The 13,179-nt window shown below is 38.9% G+C and overlaps 1 protein-coding gene across 4 annotated transcripts in view; it reads left to right on the top strand.

Annotated features, from left to right (window-relative positions):
* The window catches only part of USP33 (ubiquitin specific peptidase 33), a 96,567-nt gene that overhangs the window by 42,237 nt on the left and 41,151 nt on the right, over window positions 1–13,179 (top strand). For all 4 annotated transcript variants that reach the window (XR_010916701.1, XM_067530687.1, XM_067530686.1 and 1 more), the window contains exons 8-12: window positions 3,164–3,277; window positions 4,970–5,048; window positions 9,453–9,873; window positions 10,349–10,489; window positions 12,472–12,584. Coding sequence is in view for 3 of the 4 variants with exons in the window: in XM_067530687.1 (XP_067386788.1) it covers window positions 3,164–3,277; window positions 4,970–5,048; window positions 9,453–9,873; window positions 10,349–10,489; window positions 12,472–12,584 (868 nt within the window). In the remaining variant the exon portion in view is untranslated. The remainder of the gene's footprint in view (window positions 1–3,163; window positions 3,278–4,969; window positions 5,049–9,452; window positions 9,874–10,348; window positions 10,490–12,471; window positions 12,585–13,179) is intronic.

The raw sequence follows: 13,179 nt of genomic DNA, 5'->3' as shown, positions 1-13,179 counted from the left end.
TTTCAATAAAGAACAGTGCACTACAGAGCCAGCAATAAATCACCATACACAACAATCCTTAATATTATTGTACCCTCTCATGACTGAGAGCCTTGCAGATGTTAATGGATATATTTGTTTTTCATTGTAAACTTGTTTCTTTTCTGCTGAGTGTTTTGATTTGGTTTTAAATTAAAATGGATGTACTGCAACCATAGTAAACACCGCACAAATACCACAGCTTTTAAAATGTTTGATTGTTCTTACAGCCTATTCTCTAAGTATGGTGGAGGTTTGTGAACCCTTTCAACATTTCAATTTTGGGTTAGACCAGTGTTAATCTTTTAAAATATATTCTTTTAAAATTTTTAATGACTTTGAGTATCTAGAAGGACTGATCCACAGCACTCTGCTAACACCTGAGGTTTCATTTAAATTGACGGATAGCATTCTACACACTTCTGAGATTTAATTTAATTAATATTAATCAGAGTTTGCCACCTCCCTTTCTGTGTGCGCACACGCATCAAAGCTAATGACTGATAATTTTTCCAACCCCCAACAGGAATATCTTTAACCCTGATAGAGTGTTAAGAAAATATGGATGTGTGATTACATCTGAAGGCAATCATTCCACACAACCACATTTTTTCAATAGGTTGTCGTTAAACCAGTATGCCTCAGTGGGGTTGAATCAGTTCATTGTACTCAACCACATGTCTCAAACATCCACCTTTGTACAAAATATAGGAGCTTTGTGCTTTATTTCAAACACATGCTTTTGTTTATATTTCCCCTGGATTCTACTATATGCATTTCAGCTTTTTGCTGTAAATAGGTCTCTTTTCTTAAAGACCCAGTAACTGAGATTTCTCAAACTATTTTTATTTAAAAGACATATAGCATTTGAAAACCAACCAAAATGCCATATCAAATCTTTCATCTTATTTAAGGACTACACCAACCTTGTAACAGAAACACAGATAGTCACAAAGACCTTTTCATTCAATAGATATTTATTTATAAATACCAATTTTTTTACATTTTATATCTCAAGTTTGTCCCCTCTAACATAATCCTTTTCAGTTTCTTTTTCCTAAGCAGGTTTCCCTAATTTTTGTGAGGATTAGGCAATATAATGCACTAAGTGTGTATTATTCGATTTGATAGTTTTGTTTAAAACACTGTTAGGGTCTCAAGCACTTTGCACAGCATTTACCAAGGTCATTCTTTGTGCTATGTGTTATCGGATTGAGCACAGACCTTGCACTGTGTAACTTATGGCTATAACAGTGTTTCACCTTGTCCGATGGTGACTCCAACGAGCCAGGGTCTCTTTCCTTCATGAGGGCAGACAACAAGCAGCCATCACACTCAACAGTCTGCCTCACAAGCGCTTCAGTCTTGGGGTCAGGTTCCAGTGTATCCATCAACAGCAAGATCAAAGGGCTTCCTTCAGTAGCTCCCTCCTCCTCCTCAGAATTGTTGCTGATGTAGTGCTTTTTTCGCAGGCAGCCAAGCACTCTTGTAACTAAAATGAATTCTACAGTTCTCATGGGGGTAGTGAAGGAGGCTATGTTTCCTCTCAGTGTATCCATAGTTTCTGAAAAACACACTCAAAACAAGACTGCCTCTTCCACACAATGAGGGGGTTTCCAGGAGCAGTGCTGCCAAACATTGAGCTCTGGAAATTGGGGGTATCTGCCTAAACCCTTGTGCTATATTTATTTTGATTGGTAGAAGAGTAGTAGGGGGTGAAATCTATGCCATTTGGTGGGAGTGGGAAGAGTTCATAGAGGGGTCATACAACCCTCTGCTGGAAGGGCCACCCCACCCTGGAACTTGCCATGGTAGGCCCAACCTGATCTGGGGAAGTCCTACAGGGCTGAAACTGACTCCAAGTGATAGAGGACAGCAGAGGTAATTCTTAGAAGGGTCACATGCCACCCCTTGTTGCTTGTCCTTTGTCAATCTCAGCCCCAGAAGTAATACACCAGTGGGGAGGGCTTATGGTGACAGGTGGGCAGGCGTTAGAGGTCAGGGGGAGGTGACAACATTTGATTGATGTTGTACCTCTAGACTACTCACATTTCCATTAACAGATTTCTTTAACAAAGGTATGTTTAACCAACATTTATGTTACATTTTTAAATGCCTATTGAAAGTCTGAAAACTCTGGGTTACCCAAACTAGTAAACAGAAGTTTAATTTAGATTCTACAAAATGTATTACTCCAGTTCTCTCTCTTGATGTGAAGAACACTCCTTAATTGGACATTATCATTTTAGGGAAAAAAGGAGCTAGGATAGTTACAGGCACATTTCTATACCTGCTTCTGAGCTTCTCTGCTAATTTTTGTGGTTTTTACAATTGCACTTTGATTTTCTTCCAAAATGTTTTTCCTCTGTTTCTGTGAGAAACTCCCACACAAATATAGTAAAAATAAACAGACTATACATGGAAAACAATGAAATAGACTACTGTATTTAAAAGGTTGTCAAATGCACAAAGTAAACTTATGCTGAGACTTTTCCCCCCTCTAATCTCTGTAGTAGAATCATAGGCTGGAAGAGACCTCGAGAGGTCTTCCACCAGTCCAGGCCCCTGCACTCATGGATGGACTAAGCATTATCTAGGCTATTCCGGACAGGTGTTAGTCTAACCTGTTCTTAAAAACCTTCAATGACTGAGATTCAACAAACTCCCAAGGCAATTTATTCCAGTGCTTAACTACCCTGACAGTTAAGAAGTTTTTCCTAATGTCCAACCTAAACCGTCCTTAATGCAATTTAAGCCCATTTTCTCTTTTACATAATCAAAAAGTGCCTGCTTTCAGCCATCATGACTTTGCAGGGCAGGGATCACAGGGACATGCCATGATCTCCAGTGGCTGTCTTGGCCAGTGGGAACCTGCCGTTGTAAGATGGCTCCCACTATCAACTCCAGTGCCTCTAACAAGTGTCAGGATTGGTCTGCGGGGGGTATTGTGCCACTCATAAAAAGGCCCAAATAAGCACAATATTTGAATGTTGCTTGAGAGTTTAGGAAAAGAAATCATTAAATGATTACTATGTAAATGTCAATAATTAGCCTTAGCTAACATGTCATTAAAATGAATGTAGGGGGAGGTTTATTCTTCTTAGCACTATTTTTAAAATAATCTTGTTTTCTTCCTTCTAATCAGCCCACCTTTGACGCAGTTTTTTCTTGACTGTGGGGGCTTAGTACGAACTGATAAGAAACCAGCAATATGTAAAAGTTATCTCAAGCTGATGACAGAACTTTGGCACAAAAGCAGGTATTGTACCACTTTCCTTGTGGAATATGTTATAAATAAACTTTGGACAGCAGTGCAGCACAGGGGTGAACTTGTTGTAGCTCAGGGTTTTTTTGCGTGTGATACATAGGTTTATTACAGGAATTTATAGGTTTTGAATTTCATTTTAAAATAACTTTAAAAGAATATGTGGTGTGGTTGGGGAAGTCAACATTTGTTTTAGTGAGAAAGTTACATGGAAGAGGTTTTTCTGTATATCGTGAAAGATGATGCCATTTAGCTGCTGAGGGTCAGGATACTTACCTTTAGGTTGAAAAGAATGATTTTCCCATTGCAGCTATTCCTGTAGTTGAACCTATAATCAGGCATAATGGGATTAGATTTTCATCCCAGGAAACATGACAAGATTGACTTCCTTACACAATGAAACATGTAAGTTATAAATAAGAGTGCCCTTTTATGGATAATTGAGCCTCCAATTTCCAGCACTTAAAGGCTCAACCTGAGATAGCACAAACTTTGGTTTTCCATCTGCTTCATAGAGCATTGTTTTGTACATACATATTCCATATTTCAGTTACATCCATAAATTTCAATAACTTGTTTTTATAAATGACCCATCACTTTTGATGTTTGGAATTTGTGTAGAGAGGGGGAAGAAAAAAGACAACTGCACTGTTAGGCTGTATAGTAAGGGCTTGTCTACATGTGGATTTATTCCATAACAGCTTTTCTACTTTAAATTCACACCCCATTTTATTCCTACATAATTTTATGTGTAGACAAGCCCCAAGTTAATACACAGCAGTCACATAGCAACAGTGCTGTGGCCACACAAGTCTTGAAGCTTTCTCCTTCCTTTTCCTCTTATCTCCCAAATAGTCTTAAAACTGTTTTTGGTGTACTTTTGGAGAAAATAAGGGGGAGAGCAAATCATTCACTTTCTATCATTTTTTTAAAAATACCTGAAATGTAAGAGAAATTAACTTAAAAAAAAAAAAAAAAAAAAACCATTCACAACAGCTTGTGCTAAAATTCATATTGATGCAGAATTTCCCTCCCATTCTTTCTTTCCTAAATGGTTTCACTTTTGGTTTTGGATTCAGTTGAGAGAAACATGTATTATTGATTGTCCACATTGAGTATCTTGTATTCTTGAGTCACTTGCACACCATTCTTCTGCCTACGCTACTACCCATGCACTCTTCTGCGGGGACTACTCAGGAGATAGACCACAACTTCTATATGGCCCTGACTCTGTATCCACTTTAATCATTCTCTTTTATTTCAAAGGGGGGTTTGATGTCCTACAAATAAACTTATCTCCTTGCATTGACCCTGTATTAACTGTGGCAAACAAATACTCATTAATATTTTTAAAACTGGTCTTTGGAGGAAGTTAACTTCTATCATGCATAGCAAATTATTTTCCTGCTGTATTGCAGATTACTTTTGGTTGCAGCGTGCTTGAAGGCCTTTAAACGTAAATCCCAAATTCACACTTTTAGTTTTGCTATACTCTGGGAGAAATATATTTTTGTACTGAAGATTCATTTCCCTCCCTCCCCCCAAAAAATCAATTACATTGGGGTAAGAATAAGATAGAACAAGTTTGTTAGAACTTGTCTCTGTTTAGTCACAGATAAACTGATCCCAATGAAGTTAGAAAACTCAGACCATTTATTTAACTTTTTTTCAAATTTTCTTTCCCAGACCTGGTTCCGTTGTTCCTACAAATTTGTTTCAAGGAATTAAAACAATTAATCCAACGTTTCGAGGCTACGCCCAACAGGTAAACTTTCTTAGTATTATCCAGTATTATGGCAATGAAGTGTTGCAGAATTCCATGATGAATTCAGTTGACAAACTGCTGAAAGGCCCTGTGATCCTTATGAATGCCTCCTTTTCCCTTTCTCAGGGAAAAGCAGCAGAATGGTTAATATCAGAAACTCATCATCTGAAGTAAAGTAGATGACGTACAAGTTGTTCCAGAAAGTGACACACAGGTCTTGCTAGGCAAACAGTAAAGTATATGATAGAGCAAACTTTTACCATATTAATTTACTATTTTAATATTTTAAGCTGTTTGTAGTATCCAGTTGTTTTTTTTGTTTAGACTATGAGCCCCACATTTTTTTTTTCTTTTGAATCTGTTAGTTGGTTTATAGCAATGGATACCAAATACTTGTATCCTCCAGCTCTTGTGTATCTTGTGTAGATAATTATTTGTTGTGGGCAGGGATTGGTGGTTATGTGACTAAATTATATTGTACATCTTCAAATCACCTTTCAGGAAGTGTGTTCTAACATACCTATTTTACTGTTTTAAAACATATTTTATTAAAAGCTCTCTTGTGGGGACCACATTTAATTTCTGGTTCTGTATTAATAACCATATCCTTAATAATATTGTCAGATTCTCTGTATTGCAGTAGTTTATATTGAAAAACTTAGGTATTTCAGTATAATAAAGTTAGTAAATCTAGTATTCTGAAATGAAGAGTTAAACTGTGTTTATGATATGCAAATACTGTATGTGATGTCAAGTAAAAATGTTAAAATAGCAAACCTCAGAATTGGTGTAGATGCTTTTCATGGTTACTGACTCCTGACTTTCCACTGTGTCATGTACCTAAAGGAAGTAATCAATTCACTAATTTATGGAAAAGTGGCAAAATTGTTTGCAGCTTTATTAACATAAACCTGTTCAGGGAAACTTAGTCCTTGCAAGCTAAAATTTGCAAATTTGCAAGCTAAAATTTGCAAGCTAAAATACCTTTTTGTACTCCCCTAAATAGTTAAGGGGGAACCCTAATATTCTTCCTCAACAAATCTCCCTAAACTACTCAATAGGTCTCATGGTGACTGCTTAAACATAGCAGTTCTAAAGTGACCTAGCTCTCTCACTGAGAGATTGGGCCGTCCCACAGTCAAAATTTATCAATCAAAATTGATGGCCACCTTGTTCCCAGTCTATAAGAGAGATTAATCCTTTTGCCTCCCAGTTAGGATTGCGAGACCAAGAACCTTCATCCTCTTCCCAGTAATCTGAATTTCAGCCCTTGTATCTGTGACAGACTGACAATATCCTGTGATATCTTGGTTAAATCTTACGGAATTAAAATAAATGTGTATTTAATACCTTTGCAGTCCATTGTATTAAAAATACTATTGTGTATTTGGTACTGTGGAATTTTATGTACATTTTCTTGTAGGAGGGGGATGCTAATGTAATTCCGCAGTTATCAGCCCTTTGAAGCCACCCCCCAGTAGAGGTCTGTAGATACTAGTTAAAACTGGATTCTCCAGAGACAAACAGATAAAGACAGGATTTTTGGATAAATAGCCTGGTTTTAAATTGATTCAGGGACTTCTTTCTGATCCAGCAAATGGACAGGACTCCATAGCGGGCCCACTCCTTCGAGAAGGGTTGGGAAGACTTGGCCTACTGAATCCCTTAAGACTGGGTGCTAGTTTTGCTCTGAAGCTGTTATGAACTTGTGACTGTGGAAGAGTCCCCTTTGTGGGATTTTGAAGGACTGCTTCTGCCAGAGCCCATGTTAAAGTTAAGGTGATCTCTAGTAAATTTATTGGCATGTGTATGTTCTTTTATTGTTTTAATATGTTTTCTCTGTAATTCTTTTATTTTAAGAATAAAATAGGCTTGTATAAATAGAACTGTTTGGTACCGATAACCATGGGCAGTCACACTGGTAACTTTGTCTCTAGAAAGCAAGCAAGCAGGTGTGCTTTAGGCAGACTGTCTCTGCTGGGAATAACACTGTGAAGGCAAGGAACTGTGCAGCCTAGAAATAACTCTGTCAGAAGGGAGTGAGTTGTGAATCTCCACCCAGAAAGGAAATTGCTAGGGAGCTAGGAGCCTGAGGGTGGGTGCCCTTACTGGACCACTGATGGGAAATACTTGTGCAGTTGCCCTAAACTATGACAGTATCTCTCCCCTTAGAAGGATTGCCAGCCAGGGCAAATAGGTTAAAAGTTGTAAATTTACATATGTGCAGATCATTGGCCTAAGGGAGAGTCCCTGAAACAGACAGTGGTGATACTAATAATCCATAAGCAAGTAACACAATAATTATGTACCAAACTCCTCTAAACCCCATCACCACTGACCAGCAGATACCCTCTTAATAAATAGCTACCTCTGCAATAAGAATAAACAATGGTTATGAACAACAAAACTAGAAATTAATGAATGTGAATATAGGAGCACCAAAGACCAGGAAGAGGTCAAACTGCTGCCCCATTCCTGCTCTTATAAGACCACCCACCAGTGAGTCCAAACTGAGAGTGCCATTTCCACTGCAGCCTACCTACTCTTCCCACAAGATGTTGCTAAACCATTGGAGAGTGAATCTATAACACTCCCTTAGTTTCCTTCTCATGTCCAGGCAAGTCTGGAACAGCTGGAAGGCTGGGATAAATTAAACTTGATTTTTTTGAAAGATGCAAATGTGGTTTTCCTGACCAGTGTATGTAAGGCCCTGATCAGGTGTTGCCAAAAAAAAAAAAAAAAAAAGTTTGAAAGCTTTATATGATGAAGTTAAATTCCTTTCCCCACAATCTCTTAACTGTGCAGCTGGGAGCTAACCAGTTTCATGGTTGTTGCTTGTATTAGGATACACATGTCATTGTGATGGTTCTTGGGGTACCCAGGACGGAGAGTCACTTTGTTACCCCCCGCCTCGCATGAGGGAATCTTGCCCATGCCTGGCTGGGTGTCAGCTTCTTACCACCATTAGCCTTTCAGCCACTTGAACACTTTTCTCTGGGCTATGCCAGCCCTGTCTACACCTTGCAGGTTAACAAAAGATGCACTCCAGTCCCTTTGAATCGGTCCTCTATGATATCCTGCCACTGACTACTCACAGAAATCCCAGATCCTCTGCCCCCAAGGGTGCAGTGTGCCCCAGTTTACTAATTTTATCTTAAATCAGTGCTCCTATAAAACACACAGCATTTATGAGCACTTGGAATAAAGCAAAAGTAAGTTTATTTAAGAAAGAATAAAGATTTAAATGGAAACGAGAGATGTGGAAACAAATGGTTATGATACAAAACAATCATAAAATGTGAATCTGAATCTACACTTATTAATAGTTACCTTTCCTATCTTATAAAGTAGGTTTACCACTCGCCACTGTTTAGTCTGTTTCAGAACTCCACAGAATCCTCAAGATGTCCCCTCAGTGAAAGGATGCTTGCTACCTTTCCCTCCTCTGTGTTATCCTGAAACAGTCTTTTGTTTCTTTTCACAGACAGGGTGAACCCCTATCTTGTCGTCATGTTCCTTTTTTACCTTCAAGCAGTTTTGATTTGTTTGTAGTTGCCTCTGATGGTTTTCCATTGAAAGTTTTGGTACTGAGCAAGGCTAAACAGTTGAGTCTGGCATTGCATCACTGGCCAAGCTGGATAGGGTGTCAACTCCCTCCTGTTGCATGAGACATTATCCTCTGGTGACTAATATTTACTCCAAGTCCATAAAGCAGAGGTGGGCAAACTTTTTGGCCTCAGGGCTACATCTGAGTATGAAATTGTATGGCGGGTGACCTGGTAGGAGGGGGTGGGGCCAAGAGGGGAGAGCAGCTGGAGTTTACTCACCCCTGCCATAAAGCATACTTTCACTGTAAATACATGAGTTTTTTAATATTACCCATAAATACATCTTGCAGTGATTATGAATCTTGACAAGTTATGAGCATTCTGTAGCTACTTTACATGTTACTTTTTATGGATAAATATCCTGCAAGATATGATTGTTGTGAGTTTGTCAGGCTAGAGGTAACAGCTGTTTGCAAAGAACAGAGGACCCTTTGCCAAGGAACCTCTGTGACAGAGACCACACAATAAATATTTTAACAATTAAAAAATCCTGGCACAAAGTATAAGTTTTGTGATGAGAGAAAGGGTGAACAGGAAATTTGTCAAGTAAGAATCTTTGTGATGTGCAATGGAACTCACGTGTAGGAGGTTACAGTCCAAAATGAAATATTATTTGGAGTGACGGTCTAATTCTCTTTTGCACCCCAGACTGGACGAGTGGCATTTACTTTCGTTTTTTTCTCCTTTTGAGTTAGTAGCCAGCTTTAGCTTTTTGTTGACACATCTTGCTGTGACATCACTATGTACATATCTTCCAAATATAAAAGGATATTATGTACCTTATTTTCAATTCCAGGATGCACAAGAATTCCTGCGCTGTTTAATGGATCTGCTTCATGAAGAACTAAAGGAACCAGTCATGGAAATAGAGGATACCCACTTTACAAATATAGATGAGAGTATGGAAGAAGACAAGAGCCAATCAGATGTAGATTTCCAGTCCTGTGACTCTTGTGGTAGCAGTGATAAGGCAGAAAATGATACTGGTTCCAGACCCTTCTCAGAAGACCATATAGAGGCTACTATGTTAATTCAAGATGATGAAAACCATTCCCTCACATCCAAAGATTGTCAGCAAGAAAAAGCACCATGTAACAAGCTTAACCGGGCAAGTTCTATGGAGGACTTAAAAAAAGATATAAACACTGCTTCAGAAACTGCTGAATTTTTACATAATAAGGGAACAGTCAAAGTACAAATACACAGCAGAATTTCAGGTGAATATGTTCAGTTGCTAATGTGTAATTATAACAAAATCACAATTGTAGCTGAAATGCATGTAAAAGTAAAATGAGGTAAACCATTCTAGATGTAAACTTGCCATGTATCCCACTAGGTTAGATTGGTTTCTAAACTGGTCCTCAAGTTCATTAATGTGGTACTTCAATTACATGTTTGTTTAATCAGTTTTGAAGTCCAGTGACTATTTACCAAGTATTCAAGATTTATAACAGTTGCAAGACTTCAGATAACATTACAGTTGTTGATTGCTTTCAGATTTTTTTTGGCTTATCATTTCTACTTTAACAGTTGCTGAATTAAAACTGAATTTCCTTATTCCCAAGCATTTAATCAGTCACATACTGATGCACTAAAATGCCCGTTATCTAAGGAGTGTTGCAGTTCAACCTGGAGCAAAACTTGACTGTTGGAAAAAATTCAGCTGTGCAGTAATAAAAATTTCTGTTGCAGACTACATCAGTGATGTCCACATGACTGATCTGTCGGCACCACAAAGCCCTCCATCCAACCAAGGAGTGAATGCACGTTTATCAACCTCTCCTCCAAAATCAGGCTCATTATGGTCTGGACTGGCACCTGCACACAAAAAAGGTATATTCTTCTTTTTTCTCCTTGCACTGCATTGCTCATAAGTGTGTCCTTAGTTTTTGCTTTTTTGTGACTAATATTGATATCAGATATGCTTCCATGTTAATGGGGTACAGAGCTGCTTCTCCTGTTTTTCTTCATTGCTGTGTCTTTTCACTTTATTGGAGAATGGTTTGTCACCACAAGTCACTACAGGCACATGTGTATACATAGCACCTTCTGCCTCTCCAGTTGTTCTTGTCTCCTTGCTCTTGAAGCATGGAGCAATATTTTTCAAGATCTTTCTTTGGAGCACCTGACTGGAGAAGTGGGGGTGGAGGGAATAATGCTCATAGAAGGAAAAAAGGGTAATGTTTTGAGAGGAAAATCTGAGGAGGAGCCTGTTGGACACTAAAAGGAGAGGCTTTTTGTGGGAGCAAGGCATCACTTGAGTCTCCCCAGGATGAAAGAGCCCATGCCTGACCCTCTGCTGTAGGCAAGTTCACCCACTGGAGCAGTTCTAATTTCTGCTACCCACACAGAGTAGTAGTAGGTGTGTTTAGGCTGCTTCCATTCTTGTGCATCTGTAATTGGTCAGCATCTAATAAAAGGGATGGGCTCTCACTGGCTTCAGGGTTGGCTGTGACACAGTGCTCCTTCTCCGTTACTGCAGTCTCCAGGCACAAGGGATATGTTTTTATAGCATCTTGTTCTGTCTCCACAAAAATTCCGCCACTCTGTATCCTGGCTGTATCTCTCTCTGTCATCCTTTTATGGAGTTGACACCAAAATGGAAGTCCGCTAGCAGGTACAGCTTTTTCTTCACACCTCCAGATACCTGGGCCCTTTCCTTTATCTGGATGAACCTATGAACAGCTTGGCAGAGAAGTGATCTGAAGTCCTGTTCCAGTAGGTCCTCTCCCCACCATCTGTCACAGCTTTAACTCCCATGGATCCTGACCATGCTCAGATTCTAGGCAGCCTTCTTAAAACCAACATTAGGAAGTTCATTGTGGTCTCTCTCAACAAAATCTTTTCACTGTTATTGCCCCCACACTTTGCTGCTTCCTATTTGTATTGGCAGCTAGCAGTCAGCAGGATCCACTTCCAAGACTCCTACAGGAGAAGTTTTGCAGATCTTAGTCTGTTGGGTTGGTATCGCCTCAGCAAGAGTGTTTGCAGTCTACATCTCATAAAATGCTTCTAGGTTTATTCTGTAATGTAGGAGGCCCAGGAGACTGTTTTTGTTTTTGAGGTTTTTTGTGTTCCAAAAAAGCTGTTGTTACTCATCTAATCCAGGTCACAAGTAGAAATGATTTATAGTTGGTTTCCTGATCAATTGGGGAAACTCTCTCTGAGTGCATTTAGAAACTTCTCTACTTAGGCGGCATGGCAATTTTTTCAATCTGCTTCTTAAATTCTGTATCCATCACTGAAACTCACCCCAGTTGGGCCCAGCATAATCAGTGCCTTAACATTTTGAGCCTGTATCAACTGAGTCCTTTGGACCAAGATATGTTGAAAATTCCCTGCAAAACTGATATGGTCAAATGAGACTAGCATGTATAAACTTTATACTCTGAGTGAGAATATGTTAAAAATGGGCCTTAATCTGAGAGCTATACACCAAGGATTCTAAAATTGCCCCTCTGATAGTCTGAGTTTTACTTAATTTAAATGCTCGTCTTGGAAATTCTATTAGGAAAGAAAGGAGTATCAAGCATGTTTGTTTGTCCACCTTCACTCCACAAGGACCTTACAGGAACAGTTGAGCCCAGGATATACTAACTCAGCCATAGCTGTCAATAATCTGGCTGCCTGGTTCCATAGGGGATGAGATAAAGGGGAAAGGGAATTAGTTCCTTTATCTCAATCCTGAAGAGAAGTGGCACATACTCATTTAATTATGTCATTTAAAAAGCTGATTCAGGCAGAGCAGAATCAAAAGTTACGCACTATAATTTGAACCCTTTTTAACCATTTTTAATTTTACCTTTTTCTAATAGTTCCAACTATATCTTCGTCAAGAAAGAAGAAACACAAGAAATACCGGAGTGTTATATCAGACATATTTGATGGGACCATCATAAGCTCAGTGCAGTGCTTGACTTGTGATCGGGTGAGTGTAATGTTAGAGAGACATTCTGACATTAATTTGGTGTTCATTTTTATATTAAAGTACACACCAATAATTTCAGTTATTTTATCTTGACATGTGTAATCTTTCTTTTGGGATATTCCTTGTGGAGGACTCCCTGGGCATTCAAGCAAGGCTATTGGTCTCCTTCTGAGTTCTGCAGATATGTCTCCCAATTTAATTTTTCAGTCCCTAATAATAACTATTGCAGCCCTTCTTTAATGTAGCCTCTCATTTGGGGATAGAGAGAACTTAAGCCCAACTGAAACTCAACAAAATTGTGGACGTTAGTTTGCATCCAAGCTTTTTTCCGGGTGCAGCAAAGTTTTCCTCTTCTTTCTCTTCCCTCCCACCATCCATCAGGTTCCCACTATTGGTTAAACTAGCTGAATAGCTCTGTTATATTGCTAGACACACAGCAGGGTGTGTGTAAAAAGATGAAGGCAAAGTTCCTTTTTCTATGGTATTATGGCCAGCCAATGAGTGTGGTGTCTACACAGTGTTGGTCATAGATTGCTCAAATATTCAGAATTGCTCATTCATTTATTTACACTTTAAGGTCTGAGATGCATTTTTT

This window comes from Emydura macquarii, unplaced genomic scaffold (assembly GCF_026122565.2).
Source record: "Emydura macquarii macquarii isolate MOO-44397 ecotype Brisbane River unplaced genomic scaffold, CSIRO-AGI_Emac_v2 contig_3110, whole genome shotgun sequence".
Lineage (NCBI taxonomy): Eukaryota > Metazoa > Chordata > Testudines > Chelidae > Emydura > Emydura macquarii.
The sequence above is the reverse complement of the archived record's forward strand: the minus strand, read 5'-3'. Positions and strand labels throughout refer to the sequence as shown.